General features: G+C 47.2%; 1 protein-coding gene across 2 annotated transcripts in view; it reads left to right on the forward strand.

Annotated features, from left to right (window-relative positions):
• LOC144146026 (telomerase-binding protein EST1A-like) overlaps window positions 1-21,587 on the forward strand; it is a 91,914-nt gene that overhangs the window by 20,059 nt on the left and 50,268 nt on the right. For both annotated transcript variants that reach the window (XM_077677940.1, XM_077677941.1), the window contains exons 9-15: window positions 279-340; window positions 1,085-1,230; window positions 1,525-1,852; window positions 6,134-6,231; window positions 10,580-10,683; window positions 14,285-14,455; window positions 17,053-17,217. In XM_077677940.1, the coding sequence (XP_077534066.1) occupies window positions 279-340; window positions 1,085-1,230; window positions 1,525-1,852; window positions 6,134-6,231; window positions 10,580-10,683; window positions 14,285-14,455; window positions 17,053-17,217 (1,074 nt within the window). The remainder of the gene's footprint in view (window positions 1-278; window positions 341-1,084; window positions 1,231-1,524; window positions 1,853-6,133; window positions 6,232-10,579; window positions 10,684-14,284; window positions 14,456-17,052; window positions 17,218-21,587) is intronic.

Below are 21,587 nucleotides of genomic sequence, written 5' to 3' on the forward strand. Positions count from 1 at the left end.
AATTAGATGTCTAAATGAGTGTCAATGCAACAAGTTTCAGAACAACTTGGCGGCTGCTGTCGCCACTGTAGTGGACACGTCAACAAGTGCAAGGTGCTGTTTTGTAAAACACGAGTTCAGTAGAGTAATAAAAATGAGGCAATTCACAAAGTATGTATAGATAAGAAATTACCTAAAACGTCTGCATTGCTGTAGAAACGTAGTTTTTGTCAACATTAATGCACCTACATTTGTGTGATAGATTGCTGTTTTTTTTTCTCTTGTTTTGATTTTTGCAGCTCAACAAACGGTACATTCTGAGCTTCCTGCATGTACATGGGAAACTCTTCACCAGGGTCGGGTAAGTGCCAGTCAAGCAGACAGTCGCAAGCGGTGGCTGCCATTGCAAATTTGTGTCTAGGCTTCCTTATTTCTGTTGCTTAGTGTTTAATAAAATTTTGGAATGTCTTATTCTTGCTTTTGAAACTGGGAATTTTGACATTTCAATACATTACGAGGGCTACTGTGCAATGTACTGGGGGGGGGGGGGGGGGGGGGGGGGGGGGGTTAGTACAGCGCAAAGTCTGACGCAGTATTTCTGCACTGGCATTTGTCTCAGTTAAAGAGCCGCAGATGTCTTTGTAGGGCATAAACACATGAACGAATGTGGCAGCTTCATTTGTATACTAGAATTGACTGTTTTGGCACGTCGGAATTTTTCAACAGTGAACTGCTAGTTGTTTGCAACGTAGTACAAAATACTTTAAAGCCTAAAGGCCCTATGCTGGCACTCGTTATGATTGAAATTTGCCTAATCCTGCCTTGGAAAAGTGTGTGTGTGGATAGAGAGAAAATTTCATAACACTTGCCATCCTTACTGTTAACCTTCGTAGGCTTGTGCATGCTACTTTTGGAGCACAACTATTGCAAGGCGTGCAGTACTCTTGCCTGCCAACTGAAAGCACAAACGGTGCCACATTTTTGCGCGTAACAGTAAGGTTTAAAAGGGACAACGAAGCATTGGAACATGAAGCATGCTACACTCTGTGTCTCTTATCCCTTGATCGGTTGTCATAACCCCGATCTCTGTTTGGAACTAATGCAGCATGGAGACCTTCTCCGACACTGCCCGTCGCATGCTGATGGAGTTCCGGTGCCTGCTCCAGAGGACCCCCGCCGCCGTCACCAACACCAGGCACTTGCAACTGCTCGCCATCAACATGTTCACCGTGGCCAACACATCTCTCAAAGGTGAGCCCCACATCAATTAATGCCGTTCGTATAAAAGATGTGCTGTGTAAATACACGGGGCTTTTCTCTCTGCTCTCGTGGTGTCGCGTTTTGCTTACCTTTCGGAGCAAGCAGGTCTCCGTTGCTTGGGCAGCGGCGGCGGTGGCGAGCCCCCTCTCCTGGTGGCGGGCCCTCTCTTCTCTCCTCTTCTCCTCCTCCTGTTGTGCGCAGATTTCACAGATTTCAGTCCGCCTCATGCGTTGTGTCTCCCCCTCCTCTTCCCCTCCTCTCCTCCCTTCGTGTTATCGCCGGCAGACCGGAACCTGGACCCCGACTGCCGCTCGCTACTCCAAGAGCAGAGCCTGCAGGTGGTGCTCGCCCACGTGGCCATCCTGCTGGAGCGGGCCACCCAGTTGCTGCTGCAGCAGCCGTTGGTGGCATCTTCCTCATCTTCCTCGTCTTCATCCCCGTCGTCATCCTCATCGCCCGCGGCCCCTCCCCCTCCGGCCTCGTCTTCTTCGCCGGCCTTCATCTCGGATGACCTGGCGGAACTTCTGCCCGCCCTCAAGCTCTGGACGGACTGGATGTCGTGCCAGAAGCGGCTGTGGATGCCCCCGCCTTCCCCCTGCGACTACAACACCAGGTGCGTGCTTCCATCAACCAGTGTCGTTCTTTCTTGTTTTTCCCCACTTTAAAGGTACCCTGCAACCCTTCTTTCATATTCTTCTACATCTGAAATGCTTCCAGAACATTGTCACCAGACACATTTAGTACTTAGGATAGGGGGTCGCAAAGAACACTTTAGACATGCATCGCTGCTCTACGCCTATCAGATAATGTATAAACTTGCCCAAGAGATTTTTCTCTTTTTTTCTCAGTCTGAGCATTGTTCACTGCTTGAGAGGCATCACTCGGGCTACATCGCGGCTATTGGCCGGCTTCCGTTCTGTTGCAGCAATAAACACTTTCTATAACCACTTTGAAAATCCCAACAAATGCCAAGCAGAAGCTTAAGGGCAAGTATGATGCGATGAGAAGATCGTGATTTGACTCTGTGCTGACCATGGAGGAAAAAAAAGTTAGGAGACGGCATGACGTCACGCAGCTAGCCTTCACAAGCCCAGGTCCGTTGAAGCCTCTCCCTCCGCCGTTTCCCTTTCTCAAGCCGCCGCAGTCGGCCCTCCAAGGTCGGGTGGGCCGGCGGCGGCGGCGGTCTCCGACTCCGGGGCATCTCTCGTGTTTCGTTGGCGGTAGCTTTTCCCCGTCCTTCCTGCATTTGTCTGCTCGGCGATCTCATGCCCGTGTGCGGGCAGGAGTGCCGCGTACGTGCGAAAACAAAAGCCGTGGGAAAAAAAACCAACATATAGCAGGCTTCGCGACAACGGGCCGCAGAGCAGTTTCGAGCAGACAAAATTGAAGAGCGCGGCGGCCCATACAGAGGTGGTGCGGTGGGGTCACGTGGTGCAGTGACGCCTGGGCCGACTTCGATTTTACTTTTTATGTATAGGCTTCACGTTTCTCCGGCGGCGCCGTCTCCTAGCTTTTTCTTCCTCCGTGGTGCTGACGATAACTCTTGAGAGTGCTTACAGGCACAGAAAAAGAAGAGTGAAAGCGTTTATCAGCAACGTTGCGGGTCTCTTTAAAATGCCAATTTTTCTGTAGGCTTTCTCTGTACTTAAGGGGGGACGCGGCTTTCAACTTTGGAAAAATGACCAAAACATCGTTTTTTTGAAACCCACATATTCGGCTTCTATGTTTCCTATTCTGTGCGTCTGCGCAGTTTTTACGCTGAAAAGCGTCGCAAAGTGGCATAAAAAAATACTTTTGTCAGGCGCGGTGACAAACTATCAGCGCAAAAGGGCGAAAAAACGGCAATTTTCGGAGCGCTGTATCTCCGCAACGGTGCCACCGGGAGCGGCCATTTTGATATGGTTAGATCGGCCGAGCGATCGTCTTTCCGCTTCCGTTCGTCTCTTGTATCTTCGTTCATTCACAAACGCACAAACGGCAGAAAAGAAACGACGCACAAACGAAGCTAGAAATAAATGCTGAAGCGCTATTGGTCCTCCGGTCGGGGCGCAGAACAACGACCCTCCTGATTGGATGTCGCGGGCGCAACGCAAGATGGCGGCCGCCTGAGCTGCGTAGCGAGCGGATTGAGTTCATTTTCGCCGCTTCGCTCGGCCGAGTTTCTGTTCAATCTGTGGTATTCAACACGCACGTTATCGCGATGGGAATGCAGAGATAACGAGCCAGATTACGGGAAGTTGTGTGGCTCGAAAGGCGGGGGTCATCGAACGCTTCGTGGTGCGCGTGACTCTACCGTCGCCAGACCTTGGAGCGTGACGCGGTGTGCGCGCTTGCGATAGCGGTTCATGAAGTGAACTTTTAGTCGGATTTGCGATGTTTACACGCTTAGTTATTGCTGTGTTTTGACTGTGGGCTCGCTAGCCTTGAGAAAGAAACGGTCGACGCGTCAAACGCTGCGGCGCGCACGGCATAGCCGACGTACATTGGAGCATCACATGACTGGGCAACCGGTTACGATTGAATGCCAGTAGTTGTAATTAATGCCTGCGACGTTAGATTTAATCTTAAAAGCGACCTGACCAGCCATATCAGGTATAATAAAAGTTCGATATGTCGCGGTAAGCGTGCGCTGCGATGCGCGCGAGCCATATCGCCGTTCTTGCGCTACGTTTCCTGTGCACTTGTAATTTTCATGCGAACAGGTTTGAGTTAGTAATATAGGAATAAAAATATGCTCTTTGCGTTAAAAATGTACGTTACTGTGGCAGCATTTAACAGTGATTTTTTTAGGGAAATTATTGATACCATTGCTTAGGGCATACTGGCTGTGCTGCGAGAAATATTGGATGCCTTGAATGTCAAAAGTAGTAAAAAAATATGCTCTTGCATTGAAGTTGGGAGTTATGCAGAATACTCTACCAAGCTTCAAAGTAGCTTATTTTCATCCTTGTGGTATGCAAACTTTTGGCAATGAACACCTGCACGTATGAGTACTAAGTTGCTGTGCCAGGCAAGATAAAACATAAAAAAAGCCAAAAATGTTCAAATTTAAGTAAAAAAAAAGCTTAACTTGTTGCCATGGTGACAACACTGCAAAAGGAGGTTGACCAGTGCGATACAGCCAACCAGCTAACCTACTTTGCATTGAAAGCCCATTGAAACCCATCTTCCCCTCTGTTTGGTTTGCAAAGGGGGTATGTACTCTTCACGGAGGAGCTGAAAATGATGTTTTCTGGAAAGAGAAAGGCTGTAAAAGGCACTCCAATATCAAGGCAAGGCCTTCCAGAAGCCCCATGTTCAAAAGGACGTGAAAGGCTGCAACCGTGGCGACTTTTGATAAGTGAAACCTATGTTGCAACTTCGGAAGCCGTTTTCTCAAAACAGTTTTTTATGCCACCTATGTCGCTTGTACCAGGGATTTCTTCGTGACCACTGGGTCTATTTTGATTCCGTTTCTTGCATTACATTCCTTGATGAACAGTTCAGGTCGTGACACTTTTGGTTTTCCAGATTTGTTTTTTGTGACTTTTTTATTCAAATAGTCGTTCACAGTCGACATGCCTGTTGCACATTAACCTCTAAAAAAATGAAAACTAAAAAATATTGTTTTGTAAAAAAAATTCTAAAACTGTCACGACCTCGCCCATTCATTTGGGAATGCAAAGCACTTCAAACAAGTTTTCTATCGTGTTTTATAAGTCGCTCAAGCTCGGTACAAGCGGAACAGAAAGAAAATTTAATAAATAAAAAAGTTATCATAATATTATCTTGAAATTTTTATGGTGTTATCACAGAAGCATTTCCAGTTGCTGTGCCAATTTTCATCAAAATCCACTCAGAAATAAAAAAGTTGATTTTGAAAGCCACGTCCCCCCTTAAGTTTATGAGACTGCTTAGAACAGGGGTTAGTGCTTGAGAAGAGTTAAAATGCGGTAATTCTCTGTTTGTCCCTATGTCTTTCTTCATGTTGCTGTCTGTAAACTTCCACATTAGATGTTGTGGCGAAGCGAGGGAGTGCACTTCACTCCAGTGTCAAAACCGCACGTTAATCAGTCATTTCCTGTAATTTTTGTTTGCCATTTATGCGATTGGTGAAGCTCACTACCTGTCAGGTCTTGTGGATATGTTGATTGTGTTTTTGTGTAGAGCGCACTTACTCCAGGGAATTGCAACAACATGGCTGAGTGTAGGGATCATGACGATACGCCTGCTTGAGTCTTCTCGTTAGGAGCTCACACTGAGCCGTTAATCGTTGTGTGCTACAGTTGGTCTGTTAATGAGTGCAAAAAGTTGGGCAAGTTTGCAGTGGGATAACTTGGGCATGTTTTCTAGCGCAATAAATACGGGAACTTAGAGAAGAATACGGACGGGACAAACACTAGACATCGGCTGAAAGTACAAAACATTCTTCTCTAACTTCCCGTATTTTTTGCTTTAGAAAACATGCCACAGTTATTACAGTTGGTCCACCAGTGGAAAGCATGAGCTTCAAACGATATCCTTGCCAGCTGCTGCAAATTGCTATTTGGTCAGAGCAGTGCCATTGCTCTTGCCACCACTGCTGTCGAAACGCCGTCATTGACATTTGAAGCCTAGAGAAGTGTACGTGTGTCATCGCTTCCGAGGGCATATACCTTTCTGTCCTAATGCCTTACATGCTGTTCGTCCTGTTCACTTCACCCACCTTTCTGCATTTTGTCAAATGCAGCTCATAGATAACTCAGCGTCACTAACTAGTTGCAATTTTAGGACTTCTCTTTGTGACGGCATCAAATGACAATCGTTATCTCAGGTGTTGCTGTTCAGTGTCATATTAGGAAACACCTATTAAGAAAGCAAATACGGTATACATGCGTGCAGCCATTTCAAACCCGCCTTCCCATCCTTCTTTCAGTGTGAAAGGGAACGTGTGGACGACCCTGGCCGACTTCTTGACAGCTCTGCGAAAGCTGAACATGTCGGACATTCCGCTCCACAAGGAACCCGCAGAAGGTAAGCTGAAAATTTGGAACCATGTAGGAGAAAAAAAAAAGAGTTCGCAGTCGGTTTGGGTGTACCAACCATGGAATATCGTGTTTGAATTTCCACATCCACAAGATCAGCCAAGGTAGGCTAATAGTGTTCTTATTGCAGTACACAGGGTGTTTCATGCAACTTGGAGAAAGTATTAAAGTGAGAAAAGTGCAGTTTTTCCACCAATGGTCATGCGAGGCAGCAAGGAACATTTCGTGTTATTTTTATATTTTGATTGATTGACAACTTGTTCGTCTTTGAGCACCTGGCCAAAACAATTTGGTTACAAAGTTGCAGAGCATCTAGATGTATGCAAATTACCAAGGTTTCTGCTTGAATTGTTTGGATGGGAAGGAACTTGCGTCTCTAATATGTACGTCGATAAAATGCCGATAAATGTATGTGTCCAGTGCAGGGCAAGTTGGGCTAATTGGCTAATGTGTTCCCCCAGCTGGCTGTTCGAATGGGGCACATTTTCTTTGATGCTTTAAAAACTCTCCTGCATTGATCCATATGAAACTACAGTGTAGACCGCTTATAACGTATGTCGCAGGAGCCGCAAAAATCCGCACTATAAGCGGTACTGCAATATAACCAGAACGTGCGCGAATTCAACCAAATCGCCACCTACCTATCAAGTCATCCTAAATTTTTTATCACCCAAACGCACAGCACCTAAAAACGAAGGCAGGGTCCTTATTTCGTATTATTTTTAACATCAGCGGCTGCTGCAGGGTCTCACACATTGCAAAAGCGCGGTCTTACAAACGGCGAGTGTGGCTTTAACTTCCGTTGTGTTTGTGTTTTGAAAGACCATGGCTGCGTTTTCTGCGTCTATGAAGATGCCACAGGACACGATAAGAAAGGCCAGCGGGATTTTTTTTTTTTTTTACCCCACCTTGTGTTCACGATGCCGAAGGCGGCTGCTTACCGTATCAGCGCAACGTACTGGTAGTGAAACCTTTGCGCGGCTCGCTTGTTCGGAAAGAGCGGTGGCTTATCTGTACAATGTTCTAAAGCGTGAACCGCATGGAGCAATTTCTCGCGAAAACGTGCAGCGCACGCCGCAGGCGCGGCGACGCCGGCGTGGATACAACTGGCGTAATGTGTGCGGCGCAGTAAGAGGCGGCAACATGGCGTCGGCACTGGCCGTGAAGTGGTGCAGGCAGCTCCAGCGACAACTTCTAACTTGGCCGTGAAGCGGTGCAGGCAGCTCCAGCGACAACTTCTAACTAGGGGTGTGCGAATATTCGAAACTTCGAATATTCGATTCGAATTTTTTGGTATTCGATTCGATTCGAATGACACTTTTAGGGTTCGAAATATTCGAACTACCCAAAACTTAAAAAAAAAAAAAAAGAAAAAAAAGTAAATTCAGAGCGTGTCTCAGCAGCAAAGTGGCGAAGCATATACACGGCGAACGGTACGTGCTTTCGCAGACTGTATTGGTGGTGTTGTTTTCTGCTCGCGAAAACGCTCTGCGCACGCCCAACGCGCGCTGACACAGCTGGGAAACCACCCCCACGCTGCGCGCGGCGCGGCCGGCGGCGTCAACACGGCGTCGGCTCCAGCCGCGAAGTGGCGCGGGCGCTCGAGCGACCATTTCTAACCGCTCTTTAAAATGCGGCTCAAGGGAGACACGAAGTTGCTTGTGCGGTAAAGGAGCTGATAATGCATGCGAAAACGGTACTATAAAACATCATCCGCGCCGCTAGAAAGCGCCCGTAAAATATTTACCGGGGTGCTAAGCCTAACCATCTCCGGCGGAGCCAAGCCGGCTGTCTCGATCTCTTCGCAAGTAGTCAGGTTCCTCCATTCTGCCGCGCGCGTCGTGCGTCATTTTCTGACCGAGGTAGGCGCTACCGCGGGCGCGAAATCGTCGATGCGGGCGTGAAAATACAGCGCTCGCAGAGCCGAGGCGAGCGAATCGCGGGCAAAAACGCACCATGCGGTTCACGCTTGACTGTTGCGGCGTGTAGCGAGCTTGGGCACAGCGAGTGAGGAGACGAGCGCGAAGCTTTACGTGCTCCAGAAAGGACTGCTTTGCGACATGGGGGTTAAAAAAAGCAGAAAAAATCACGAATTTCTTCACGTGAAAGTAAGAGAAGAAATAAACGAAAACTTTTTTCAGCGCTTAATTTTTTGGTCTGTGTTGGTTCATACGAATTTCGGATGATACGAATATTTTTCGCGGTCCCGCAAGATTAGTATCATCGAGATTTTACTGTATCAGCGCGCAGCAATGTGCACGGGCTCGGGCATGCCAGCCACTAGTGTCTCAAGTGAGCGGCTACTTTCGGTATCTGGTGGAGTCGTGACGAGCAGGAGGTTGTCACTGCTCCCCGAACATGTCGAGCAGTTAACGTTTCTCCATGTTAACATTTAAGTGAGTGCAGACCTTAACCTGTTGAGTGCAATGGTATTGTGTAATTTCTAATTTTACTTTGTATGATTTGTTGTGCAATAAAGTTGCAGTTTTTGTGTCTCTAGATGGTGAAAACTTTAATTTTACAAAAAACAGTAAGTATTCGTATTCGAAAAATATTCGAAAAATATTCGATTCGATTCGAACTTTGTTTTTATTATTCGAATTCGCTACGAAATTAAAAAATTGATATTCGCACACCCCTACTTCTAACTGCTCGCTGAAATGCCGCTTGAGGCGCAAGCGAAGATGCTCATGCAAGAAAAGAGCTGATAATGTGACCGCAAAGTGGAATATAAACTGCCATCCACGCTGCTTGTGAAAGCGCCCATCAAAAAATACCGCGGTGCTAAGCCTAAACTAAAGTCCCTTCATCTGATCGAGGGACTTATGCCTAAACACCTCTGGCGCGGCTAGCCGACTCGGGGTGCTTCGAATCTCCCGCCATTAGGTGTGCGTCTTTCTATTGGTGCAAGTCGTCAGGCTCCTCCCACTGCCACGCGAAGATGCCACCGTGAGCGCGGAATCGTAGACGCGAGCATGAAAAAAACGCACGCACAACGCCGATGTGCACAATTCGTGTGCGAAAACGGGCCATGCGGTTCACGATTAAACAACTTGCCACGCGCGGACGGGGAGTCGGTCGCTATCTTCCGAGGTGCATCAAGCAAGGACAGCTGTGGTTATCAAGTACGCGCAAACTAAAGGGTGCCTATTTTTTTCTTCTGTGTCGAAGTTAGAGGAGAGCAAGGGGTGCGCACTGCGTCAGATGGCCGATTTCATCATTTCTTTTTTTCTTTTGCTACCCTAAAACGATGCCCCAGCTGAGCCGGTCGATCAATCAGCAGACCCGCCGAAAAACCACACTATAAACGGTATTATGGCTGGGCCAACCGCATCTTAAGCGGTATGCTTATGCATTGAGTTCTATGGGAGGCAAACCGGTGGTCACAAAAACCCGCGTTATATCCAGTCCCGCACTATAAGTGGTTACGTTATAAATGGTCTACACCGTACTACATCCTGTGTTTCTTTCGATATACCGAAACTGCGTTGGTGGAAATAGATGGATTCATAATTTTAATCATTTGTCCAAGTAACGTGAAACAACCTGTACACGCCAGATGAAGCAAAGGTGTGCTTGTATGTTGAATGAATTGCACTTAGAACAGCAAGATCACCAGGAAAAGCGAAAGGTTTGTTTTTCATGAGAATATCGCCGTTGCAAGAATAGACTAATGAAGACAAGCATTCGGTGCTTTGAAGACAAGCAACCCGTGTAAGGGCTACATTCTCGGAACGAAGGTGGGTCTGTACAGAAATGTGGCTGTAACACAATAACACATGGTAGGCCCTGCTGTGTTGCTGCTGTTTGAGAAAAATCTTGTTGCGTTGCACTGTGTACCTCTGACTGCTGGCACCACAATCAGATGTCGTTATTTATGACCCTTCTTATGACCGTCTTGGGAGCAGTTCTTAGTAGCACTGCACGGTAGCTTCTTTTTTCCTGTTCTGACCAAGACTGCCATTTGTGCACTCTCTCTGTTTCGGAACTTTTGGCCTGTGAGTTAAGTGGGGTGTGGTATTCGTTCCTATCATTCGGATATTGCCTGCAGCCTAGAATTTGGAGCTCCGGAATGTGGCGGGGGCAAAAAAGAGGGTCCCCAAATAGTCTGGTTCGGTACACAGAACAAAGGCAGCTACTGCTCGTTAGTAATTAAGCAAAGGCTCCCTTATTTCATCCTGCTTTCAAGCAGAATTGTAAAAATTGGGAATTTGAGAAATTTCTTCGGGTATGATGCGGATGATCAGGTTAATAAGAGAAAGGAAAAGGAAGAGGTTAATGTTTGCAGTGGGTGCTGGGCACTGAGGCAGTCTTTTTTGTTCTTTCTTGTTTTACAGATCGGGAGCTGCTCACGCTACCTGAGGACGCCACACTGTTCAGCTTTGTGCCACTACTGGGCGCCCCACAGGAGGCGTTCTACATACAGGTGCCATGCGACCGGGTAAGCACACTCTTTTGGTGGCAGGAACCTTTGTATGACGCTCTAAAGGCATAGTGCCATGATAGAAAGCTTTGCTTTGGGCTAGTTGTGTTCCAAGACGGGGTTAGACAATACATTGGCTTCTAGCAAAAGCTATTCAGCTTAATACACTTCCCCTGGCTAACACCTCAGAATTGCCCATCGTACGTGGCTTATAGCGACGAACTTTAGTATGTATCCACTACCTACATCGCTTGTAGTAATCCAGACGGCCTAACCGTTGCTTAGCAGCCCTGACTATCTATGACAGCATGTGACTGAGGAATTTTTGGTCACCATCCAGGTTTGCAGCAAATATCTGTGCTAGAATGCACACTGTGTGCTTCATGAGTGTCAGCCTACCTGTCCTTAACGGGATGACACATCTTAACACTGCTGTGTGCTAGCCAGGAAAACTGTCTTTAAGGTGCAGCTAGAACTTCAGGCACCTGCAAGCAATGGAGTATGACCAATGTCACAAGTCCGGATGAAAACGTTTGGGATGTCCACAGTATAACGCAGTCGACAGAATCAAAAACAATGTACAATGTCACATGGCATTTTGCGAAGGGCACTGTCATTTGTGCAGCTATTTAACCTACCAGTAGATGCAGAAGAGCAAAGTCATGCTTGGATGCTACTGTGATACCGTGGGTGTGTTTGGTTAGAACTGCCGCCACCACCCGCGGAAAATTCTCGGAAAATTAATACCATGTTTTCTTTGTATTTATTGGAAAAAAATATCCTGGGCTTAGGTAAGCGCATTTAAAACATCAATTAAGAAAAAAGACCAGGCCTTACACTACAGGGATGGAATGACTAGGTTTTATTTTTCTTTATTTAAGGGGGGACGCGGCTTTCAACTTCGGAAAAATGACCAAAACATCGTTTTTTTGAAACCCACATATTCGGCTTCTATGTTTCCTATTCTGTGCGTCAGCAAAGTTTTTACGCTGAAAAGCGTCGCAAAGTGGCATAAAAAAATTCTTTTGTCAGGCGCGGTGACAAACTATCAGCGCAAAAGGGCGAAAAAACGGCAATTTTCGGAGCGCTCTATCTCCGCAACGGTGCCACCGGGCGCGGCCATTTTGATATGGTTAGATCGGCCGAGTGATCGTCTTTCCGGTTCCGCTCGTCTCTTGTATCTTCGTTCATTCACAAACGCACAAACGGCAGAAAAGAAACGACGCACAAACGAAGTTAGAAATAGATGCTGAAGCGCTATTGGTCCTCCGGTCGGGCACAGACCAACGACCCTCCTGATTGGATGTCGCGGGCGCAACGCAAGATGGCGGCCGCCTGAGCTGCGTAGCGAGCGGATTGAGTTCATTTTCGCCGCTTCGCTCGGCCGAGTTTCTGTTCAATCTGTGGTATTCAATACGCACGTTATCGCGATGGGAATGCCAGAGATAACGAGCCAGATTACGGGAAGTTGTGTGGCTCGAAAGGCGGAGGTCATCGAACGCTTCGTGGTGCGCGTGACTCTACCGTCGCCAGACCTTGGAGGGTGACGCGGTGTGCGCGCTTGCGATAGCGGTTCGTGAAGTGAACTTTTAGTCGGATTTGCGATGTTTACACGCTTAGTTATTGCTGTGTTTTGACTGTGGGCTCGCTAGCCTTGAGAAAGAAACGGTCGACGTGTCAAACGCTGCGGCGCGCACGGCATAGCCGACGTACATTGGAGCATCACATGACTGGGCAACCGGTTACGATTGAACGCCAGTAGTTGTAATTAACGCCTGCGACGTTAGATTTAATCTTAAAAGCGACCTGACCAGCCATATCAGGTATAATCAAAGTTCGATATGTCGCGGTAAGCGTGCGCTGCGATGCGCGCGAGCCGTATCGCCTTTCTTGCGCTACGTTTCCTGTGCACTTGTAATTTTCATGCGAACAGGTTTGAGTTAGTAATATAAGAATAAAAATATGCTCTCTGCGTTAAAAATGTACGTTACTGTGGCAGCATTTAACAGTGATTTTTTTAGGGAAATTATTGATACCATTGCTTAGGGCATACTGGCTGTGCTGCGAGAAATATTGGATGCCTTGAATGCCAATAGTAAAAAAATATGCTCTTGCATTGAAGTTGGGAGTTATGCAGAATACTCTACCAAGCTTCAAAGTAGCTCATTTTCATCCTTGTGGTATGCAAACTTTTGGCAATGAACACCTGCACGTATATGAGTACTAAGTTGCTGTGCCAGGCAAGATAAAACATAAAAAAAGCCAAAAATGTTCAAATTTAAGTAAAAAAAAATGCTTAACTTGTTGCCATGGTGACAACACTGCAAAAGGAGGTTGTCCAGTGCGATACAGCCAACCAGCTAACCTACTTTGCATTGAAAGCCCATTGAAACACATCTTCCTCTCCGTTTGGTTTGCAAAGGGGGTATGTACTCTTCACGGAGGAGCTGAAAATGATGTTTTCTGGAAAGAGAAAGGCTGTAAAAGGCACTCAAATTTCAAGGCAAGGCCTTCCAGAAGCCCCATGTTCAAAAGGACATGAAAGGCTGCAACCGTGGCGACTTTTGATAAGTGAAACCTATGTTGCAACTTCGGAAGCGGTTTTCTCAAAACAGTTTTTTATGCCACCTATGTCGCTTGTACCAGGGATTTCTTCGTGACCACTGGGTCTATTTTGATTCCGTTTCTTGCATTACATTCCTTGATGAACAGTTCAGGTCGTGACACTTTTGGTTTTCCAGATTTGTTTTTTGTGTCTTTTTTATTCAAATAGTCGTTCACAGTCGACATGCCTGTTGCACATTAACCTCTAAAAAAATGAAAACTAAAAAATATTGTTTTGTAAAAAAAAAAATTCTGAAACTGTCACGACCTCGCCCATTCATTTGGGAATGCAAAGCACTTCGAACAAGTTTTCTATCGTGTTTTATAAGTCGCTCAAGCTCGGTACAAGCGGAACAGAAAGAAAATTTAATAAATAAAAAAGTTATCAAAATATTATCTTGAAATTTTTATGGTGTTATCACAGAAGCATTTCCAGTTGCTGTGCCAATTTTCATCAAAATCCACAAAGAAATAAAAAAGTTGATTTTGAAAGCCACGTCCCCCCTTAAGAACTTTGTTGCATGAACAGGGACGAAGACAACAAAAAAGCTACTTTTCAGCCTCTCAGCACTTTTTTTTTTGTCCCTGTTACTTTATGCTGCTTCCTGTGATGAATTCATGCAATCCTCGAGTAATAAGAAAAACACTTTCGTGGAAAGTCATTACAGGAGCTACCAAAAAAATGGGGGGAGCAAACGGCCATGACGGTTTTGCCGAAACGAATGACATGTCTTGTTTATAGCGTGACTACTGGGGTTTTACAGTGGCCCGTTAGGCGAAGGTGGCATTTCAGTCCATGGAAATTCCTGCTCCATTATTTCGAACACACTTAAAAATATTGAAGTAAAACTGCCTGGCAGGTGTTGTACATTATAGCTGCTACCACCGGTAAAGTAGTGCATTTGTTTTGGCACACGCACTGCTGGCGAGTGCAGCCGCTTTGCACAAGTCCACGTTGCTTTCACCCTGTTACTCGATCGTCCAAAACTGTGACCTGGCGCTCCTCTTGATGCAGGAGCGAGCCCGCAACTACCTGCGCATCAACCGCATCCAGTTCTTTGGCGACTACCTGTGCGGCATAGCGACGCCGTACCTGGAGTTCAACGTGGAGCGCAAGCGCTTTGTCTCCGTCATCACGGCCTCTGACAGCGAGTCCGACTCCGAGAGGGAGATCACCTACGACTCGGTGAGGGCCGCCTTCACCTCATGCTCCTCCCTTCTTGCTCAGTTCTCTGCATCCTTTCACCATGGAGGGGTCGTGCAGTCCACTTGTCTTTTTCACTGCTTTTTGGTTCACCTTCATCTGGCCCTAGACTAGATTGCAGCAGTGGCGTTGTGTGGCATGGGCTAGTTCTTAGTTTTTGTAGACATGGAGTGGGGGAGGGGGCTCCCGAAGGAGCACTCACTCTAGCTTGCTTTTTATGTTTTACCTGAGCAGGGCTCATTACACAGGCATGCAACGAAAATTTCAACGGAAACTTTTTCCTGTCTTTTGTACTGATGGTAGCCTTGACTTCAATAATATCTTTGTTGCTAAAGGTGGACACATACAGTACCTTGCTTGTTGGTATTGGCGTGCAGAGGCACAGCACTTGTGCCCTTTGCAGTGCTGGTGAAGCTGCGATTTGCGCAGAGCTGTTGACAGTGTGTGGGAGAAAATAGTCCCCAGGCATGTGCCATTGCTTGAATGGAGCGGACGTAGTGTAGATAATGATTCTAATGGTTGTGTGCCCAAGGACGTGCGTTCATTTCCCAAGGACGCAGGTTCATTTCCTATCTGCCGCGGCCACTTTTCCGATGGAGGCGAAAAGTGAAAACGCCCGTCTGTTCAAGATTTCGGCGCACATTAAAGATTCTAAGGTGGTCAAAATTAATCTGGAGCCTTCCACTACGGTGCGCCTCATGGCCTGTGTAGCGGCGGCACGTTAAACCTCATAATCAATCAACCAATTAATTGCTTGTGTAACTCTTCCAGGTAAAAAACTCGTGGATGTTTTTACTTGCTGTGCATTGAGGCATGTAGAAGTGGTACACATAAAAGATAGTTTAATTCAGGGTACAAAAAGCTGGGAAGTTACATTCTAGAGCAGCCGATTGGGACTGTTTCTCAGATGGGCACATTCGGAGTAAGGTTTTCGATGGCAGGTGCTCTACTGCAAAGGCCAGTGGGAGAGCGGTGACAACTTTGCAGTTTTCATCCTTTGAATTCTCTGGCGTGCTTGTTACCAAACCTTTCAGCTGTTGGCACTCGCTCAGAGATAATGATAAGCAAGCCCCTCCGTTTAGGGTAACTGTTTTTTTTAAGGTTTTGTTTTCGTTCGTATACAGTTAAACCTCGATGTAACGAACTTCAATGTAACGAAACCCTCGATGTAACGAACCACGGAATTTTTCGTAACTTCAAGTGTATGCACACCATGTATTTTTACCCTCTGTGTAACGAAGTCCCGTTTGCCGAAATTTCAATGTAACGAAGTTTCACGGAGAACTAGGCACGAAATTTAAGTTGCAGAGGTATATTTTGGGAGACGCAAGCGCCGAAATGGGATCTCAATAAAACGCAAACGGCAACACGGGCCGCCCGATGCCGCGGATGCAGCGAGCCGCGGAGTCTGAGCGAGCCCCTTGCTTAAAAACTGTGTGGCGTGCATACACGGGTGGCGCACTGTTTCTGTCGGAGCCTAATCGTCTACGCGGGCAACAGCGTGAACGGCATGGGGCGTTTTCTCACCGCAAAAACGCGCCTCGCAAGCCATATGCGCGCTGACACAGTCGCGGAGACCACCCGCGCGATGTGGGGTAGCTGCATGGGGTAGCTGCAGCGACCGCTTATAACCGCTCGCTGAAACGCAACACAATGGGCAAACGAGAGGGGCACGCGAGAAAAAAAAAGCGTATAACGTGGGCGAAATTTTCACAGTAAAACCATAGTAAAACGTCATGCGCGCCTCTTACGAAAGCGCCCACCAAACATCCTCCGCTGTGGTAAGCCTAATCGCCTCTTGCGGGGCCGCCGCCGCCGCCGCTTTGCCCTTCGTTCGAGTTCGCTCATGCTCGTTGGGTTTCATCGTTCCATCAAGCATTTGTGAAGCTTTATGAGCCTTGTGCGCGCATTTTTTTTACACCCGCGTCTGCGATTGGGGAGGCGCACACCCTATGGCGGGAGCTTCGAAGCGCTCGGGGATGCCGAGGATACTCGATTGGCGCTTTCATAAGCGGAGCGTATGACGCTTTACAGTGAAATTTTCGCCCACGTTATCCGCTTTTTTTTTTTTTCTCGCATGCCCCTCTCGTTTGACCCTCGAGTTGCGTTTCAGCGAGCGGAAGCGCTCGCTGGAGATACTCACATCGCGCGGGTTGTCTCCGCGGCTGCGTCAGCGCGCCTGTGGCTTGCGGGGCGCGTTTTTGAGGGGAGGAAACGCTCCATGCGGTTCACTCTAATGCCCGCGTAGACGATTAAGCACCGACAGAAACAGAAACAATGCGCCAGCCGCATATGCGCGCCACGTTTTCTTTTGCAGGAAATGCTTCACGGGATGAACACTTCATTAAAACCGCGAATTTCAATGTAGCGAAATTTCAATGTAACGAAGTAAATTACGAATTTTACGGACTTCGTTACATCGAGGTTTAACTGTATATAATTGTGTCATTAGCTGTGAATTGGCACTTTGTGTGTGTGTGTCTGGAAAGGGAGTGAGAGTGATGGAGCTGGGAAGCAGAGGAAAGAGAGGACCTCTCTCTCTCGTTTTGACGTGCTTGCTTGTTGTGCTGCTGTTGCAGTCTGAGGACGACCTGGAGGCGGGCGACTCTCTGGAAGACCCGGAGAGCAGCACCCCCGCCGCCAGGACGGGTGAGGAAGAGAACGAGATCCAGAAGCTGTGGACCAAGAAGGAGCAGCTGCGTAGGGCCAAGGAGCAGCACGACCGGCAGCACGCCTGCGTCCAAGTGAGCACCCTCCTCCTTTGTCGCTCTCTGCCGCCAGTTGCTCGCGAGCAAGGAACAAGAAACTGAACCGGAGGGGGCACGTGGATTCCTTGGGCGGCCAGATCACGTCACAAGCACTGGGCGCAGGTAGTAGTATCTGTTGCGGGAGAAGGAACTGTGTGGACGCTGCGATAAGTGTTCTGCTGCACAGCTGAAACGCTAAAACCTGGCGAGACTGCAAAGTGAATGCTGCCGCTGCCTCGTCCGTCAGGTGCCGCTGTTGTGTCCTTGGCTTTCACATTTACGAAGCTTCGTAGGCCGCGTTAGTATTCGTTGGGACATTATCTAGTCGCTCACCCGCGCAGGCCACAATGGCCATTTCTCCCCATTTTTGCTGCTTGCTGATGGGCCAGGAGTGGGCTCGAACTGAAGGGCACAGCTAGCAGCGCATGCTGCGAAATGTGTCCACCCATCGGACGGCTGCAAGAATACGATCATGCATAATGGGAAGTGGGAATCTGGGTGTTGTGGGAAGTATTTTCGTGTACCTTGAAATTCGGACAGTTCAGGAAGACCATCCGGAAAGACAGTGTGTCGGGGCTGACACAAAGAAGTTGAATCCCAGATTATTAGGATCTTTTATTACTTGTGGGCAACCAAGTTTCCATGTGTTGATATGTTATTCCCGTGCAGTTAATGCGTTAAAGACCAACCCTTTCGAGCTCGCAGCCATGTGAAGACTGGGCTGAACAACTTGATCTTTAACAGCGTCACGCAGAAATTTCTATCCTTGTCATTGGTCGGCATAGGGAGATAAGTAGCGGTAACTGCCTTTATTTTTTTAGGTGTAGATACCGTGATTGCAACATGACGCTGAAGTGTGGCATCAGGCTCGTTCAGGACACCACTGTTTGTCTTTTTTTTTTTTCTTTTTCTTTTTTTATAGTGATTTTTTGAGGTAAGAAGTTGTGAAAATCTAAAAGACCAACAAGTTTCATTTTTACATTTGTAAAGGATATCTGAATTTACTCTTGTACGTTATGCAAATCACGTAGTTTTTGTTCATCATTGTTTTGCTCTACCGACGTGATTATAAGACAAAAAGAAATTATAGTAATGGCTTTAGATTGTTCTGAACAGGTTCGACAGCTGGCGTGCACCATTTATTTTTCAGTTAACAACATACCAAAGGTGTGATGGCGTCATTTTTAGGGGTTGTGTCTGATAAAACACTGATAATCTGTGACAAAGGGAATTGTTCTTTGATGCCCAACTTTCACAGTGGCAGTGCGTGGAGGGAGTCGGAGTCCTCAAATTGACAACAAAACAATCTTTGTGACTGGCTCGGCAAAAATGGAACCACGATGTTGAAGTACAATCAAGGCAGGACGCAGATTGTAGAGTCCTCATTGGCAATGTTACAGGAAATACAACCACAGGAGTAAAATACTAATATTCCCACCATTTACTCTGCTACTAATAGCATGCAGAATATGACTGCACACTGTGCACGAACTAACGACCCATACGGGACACGGGTCTTAGCCACTTGCCCTTTGAACCAACCAGGTTGCAAATGCCCTTAGAAGTTACCTTGCACATGGCGACACTTGGTGCGTTTTCTGATATGGAGGTCCAAAGCAGCGGCGTTCGACAGATGTTGGTGCATTAATCCCAATTACTCGCTGAAAAGCACTGGTACCAGAGTCCTGCAGGGTTGACTTGCGGGCTCCTTAGAAGCTTCCATTGGCATTCACTGTTGTGTCGAATCGTTGACCGTGCTTCAAACCAGACAAATGCAAGTCAAATAGTGCTTTTTTGTGTACTTTTCGCAATCGTCACCTTTATGCTACTCGCGTTGTTTTGAACACTTGCAGCTGGGGCTTCCGGTGTTCACATGATATGCAGCTGGCTGGGCACGTGTTCGTGGCGTGGCCCATGCTTTTCGTGTCATGTTTCTCTGGCCTGACTTCGTTGACCTTGAGCCGTAGATGTCGCGTTCATTCTTTTCTTGGCTTGCTTTCTATGCCCTTCTTTCGCTGGCATAGAAAACAAGTTTGTTTCTGCATTAACCACATGTGGTTGTTTTTCCTCACTGGCCTTCTGTCGTGCTCCGCTGTTTTGCTGGCAGGAATGACTCTGTCCAGTGTGATTTTGTTGAAGACCACATAGGTTGTGCATGCTTTTCATGGATGCTGATCTGCTTCACAGGATGCGTTTTGGTGTCCCTGAGGGTTGTTTTCCTATGGGAGGGTTGTTTTTCTTATCATATACGATAAAGCCCATTCTACTCCTGGGAAGGTGTGCTTCTCACTGCTCCAGAATGTTTTTTTTTTTTTTTGGCTGTGGCTGCTACAAAACACTGCTCCGATGCTCCAAAAACTACTCCAGAATGATTCAGGCCACTTACACTTCAGTGCTTTTTTATTACTTTCGTTCTTGTATTACTTTCCTGTATTACTTGTTTTACACAGTACCGTAAAAACCCGCGTATAATACGGACCCGCATATAATACGAGGTGTAATTCGGGGACAGCAAAATCAGAAAAAAAGTTTCATCAGCATCTAATGCGGGGTAAAGAGCACAGAAAACATTTATTTGCACTGCAGTTACCGTTCATTCATTGTCAGTTTTCGCTGGCACTGTCTCCCGACGTCCGTTCAGTCATCGTCAGGTTCGCTGCCACTGTCTCCTGAAGCCGCCTTGTCGGAAATGTCTTCCCACAGAAAGTGGTCCTCAGTGCCACCAAGGGCGTTCGAGATGCCGCATTTCTTAAACTTGCGACTGACGAGCTCCTCTGGGATGCTGGCTTACGCATCCGCGATCCAGCCACAAAGCACCGCTGGAGAAACCCGCGTCAGCCATCCGGTAGCTGTCACTTACGGGTCTCCTGACCTCATCCACTCTTGGTAGCAGGACCTGATGCAGTCTTTGAAAGGCTTGTTGATGCAAACGCCTAGCGGTTGCAGCTGGGATGTCATTCCTCCTGGAATGACAATGAGTTCGGTGCGGGGTTCACGCAACAACTTCTAAACGGAATCGGCCAGGTGGCAGTGAAAGGCGTCCAACACGAGCACTGGCGGGAATCCCCAACACTGCTCCAGGCCGCCGACACTACACCGACTTTATCCAGTCAACCACCAGTTGCTTTCTCCACCCACGAACGCTGCTTTCGGTGACACCGAACTGCCGTCCTGCGGTGCAATTCCTGGTGGTCTCGGCACATAAAATAACTTTTAATTGCAGCCGAATACTGTTTTGGTGCACCCGACATCGTGATAGCCTTGCGGAGAACGTGCCGAGATCTTTTGCACGGTCGAAACAATCAGAACGGCGCCGGCTGAGAGAAGCAGCAGCCAGCTCACGCCACCACAAGATGGCGCACCCTACGCTGAAACCGAAAGTGCAAATTTTCGGCTGAAAGCTTTGGGATTCACATATAATACGAGGCACAAATATTACGTAGTAAAATTTGAAAAAAAACTTCGTATTATATGCGGGTTTTTACGGTAGGTGTTTCGTTCGAAAGGGGCATTTTTGTTTTCGATGGCCTCAAATCGGAATTTAGGGCTTGTAAGACACTCCGAACTTATGTAATCTCTGGCTGTTAGCAAAGCAATGCTCACTGTAACAGCGTTGCTTACACTGAAATGCCGCTGTACTCGTTCATGCACACCGGTGAAATGGGCACAATGATTTAGAAGGTATTCGGTAAAGTTCTTGCCCCAGTTCTCGCATGTTTTGTACGTGCGCTACTCTGTATTTGTTGGAAGCATGTAGATTATATGTGTGGCTGGGAATATGTGAGAATTCACTTTTGTAATTTGTAATTGAAATTGGTAGTCATAATTTGCAGTTGCAGATCTCGTAGCATAATTATAATTCAAACGGTTAACTTCTTATTCCTCCAGCTGTGAAGGGCAGCAGCAGCAATAATTGCACTAATGGAAAAAGCAGGTAAATGAATGGGGAAGTTGCGATGGCAGGCATCCAGGCATAACGGCTCAGTCTTCACCAACTTCAGGTTCTGACCATTCCTATCATTTTCGTTTCTTCTTCAATACCCCTGTCGCACAGGCACTTTCAGTCTAAATTGAAGTGAAGCGGGATTGAGTTTTTGAGCACGCTCAACGCACCGCTGCTTTTACATGGCCAGTTTCAATCACGCACTGAAACATTGCACTCACGTCGACCAGTTGGCGCCAAAGAAAGGTATTTTGCGGCTGACGTCAGTTAAAACCCGCGCAGCCATGCCAAGGCCATTCATTGTAGCATGGTTGTTTGTTGCAGTGGGTGCGAAGCTTTGCGTTGTGGTTCGGGAGCACTTCTTTTGCAACGACGGCCGACTTCCACCGTATTTTTCCTTCACATTTGTCCTAACAGTGACGAT

The sequence above is a fragment of the Haemaphysalis longicornis genome, unplaced genomic scaffold (assembly GCF_048455015.1).
Source record: "Haemaphysalis longicornis isolate Haplotype H1 unplaced genomic scaffold, Haemaphysalis longicornis Haplotype H1 scaffold_7, whole genome shotgun sequence".
In the NCBI taxonomy this organism is placed as follows: domain Eukaryota; kingdom Metazoa; phylum Arthropoda; class Arachnida; order Ixodida; family Ixodidae; genus Haemaphysalis; species Haemaphysalis longicornis.